This window comes from Salvelinus namaycush, chromosome 41 (genome assembly GCF_016432855.1).
Source record: "Salvelinus namaycush isolate Seneca chromosome 41, SaNama_1.0, whole genome shotgun sequence".
NCBI lineage: Eukaryota > Metazoa > Chordata > Actinopteri > Salmoniformes > Salmonidae > Salvelinus > Salvelinus namaycush.
Genome location: NC_052347.1, coordinates 14778960 through 14780152, shown reverse-complemented (window position 1 = coordinate 14780152; position 1193 = coordinate 14778960). Strand labels below are relative to the sequence as shown.

Here is a 1193-nt window from a genome sequence, read left to right as displayed (position 1 = left end):
GTTTTCTTTTTTTTCCACTGTATTATTGACTGTATGTTTTGTTCATTCCATGTGTAACTCTGTGGTCTATGTGTCGAACTGCTATTCTTTATTCTTGGCCAGGTCGCAGTTGCAAATGAGAACTTGTTCTCAACTAGCCTACCTGGTTAAATAAAGGTGAAATAAAAATAAATAAATAAATAGCTATATTTTTTAATGTAAAGGGGGGATATGAAACAGTACATTAAAGTATTACTACTTGTGGTGGATAAAACATATTTAAGACACTTAAGCAGAGCATTCATCAGTACTGGTCTTCATTTTATTCATATGGAGAGAGAGTGCATCAACAACACTAGCACCATGTATTTAACAGGTGTATCATTGTGTTATTATCTGATACATCATTATAATTGTTACTCATGTCTCCCCTTGTCATGGTCTACTGGTCATACCATACATGTGTCTGTGTGTTTGTGCACGTCCTTCCTTTCTCTACCAGATGGTTTTTGTACAGCTATTCTCATTCGTTTAACCATAGTGAATCTCTAGCACAGTAATACAATGCAGAGTCCTCTGGCTTCAACTGGCTCATGTGCAGATAGAAATTAGTGCTGTCCTTCGATGCTGTGAATCTGCCCTGTACTACCTGGGCATTGCTCTTACTACTGTCAGAATAATAGTAAATGATCCATTCAAGTCCTTTTCCAGGTGCCTGGCGGATCCAGTTCATATGACTGCTGCTTAGAGTTAATCCACTACAGGCACATGTGAGTTTGAGGGATCCCATGGGGGTCCCCTGGACTGACTGTTCAGCCTGTGTGAGTACGATCTGACAGTGGACACCTGAGGAGGGAGAGGAATGACAGGTCAGATCAATCAAGGAGTCACATCAGTATCACAGCAACACAAGTTATACTGATCAGACTACAGTCAGGAACTCACAGGAGGCAGCTGCCAGCAGCAACAGCAGAGATGCAGGGAACATGGTTTGTGTTGAAGCTGAACTGGTGAGCTGCTCTTCTCTACTCTCCAGGACTCAGAGGGGCGTACTAGGACTCTCAGATACAGAGAGCTTTTTATATAGGGGGAGGAAGAGGGATAGAAAGGAAGAAGGGCTAGGTGAAATTTGCATAAGGTGAGGATATATATAGTTCATGAAATATCAGTGGGGGATAATGTTAGGCAGGACTGTGATACAATGAGCCTTACAC

General features: G+C 41.7%; 1 gene segment (V, D, J or C); it reads right to left on the bottom strand.

Moving 5' to 3' along the window:
• Nucleotides 1-502: 502 nt before the first annotated feature.
• LOC120034012 lies at nucleotides 503-967 on the bottom strand. The segment is given in 2 exon segments: nucleotides 503-825; nucleotides 925-967. Coding segments are annotated over 2 exon segments (366 nt in total).
• Nucleotides 968-1193: the final 226 nt, after the last annotated feature.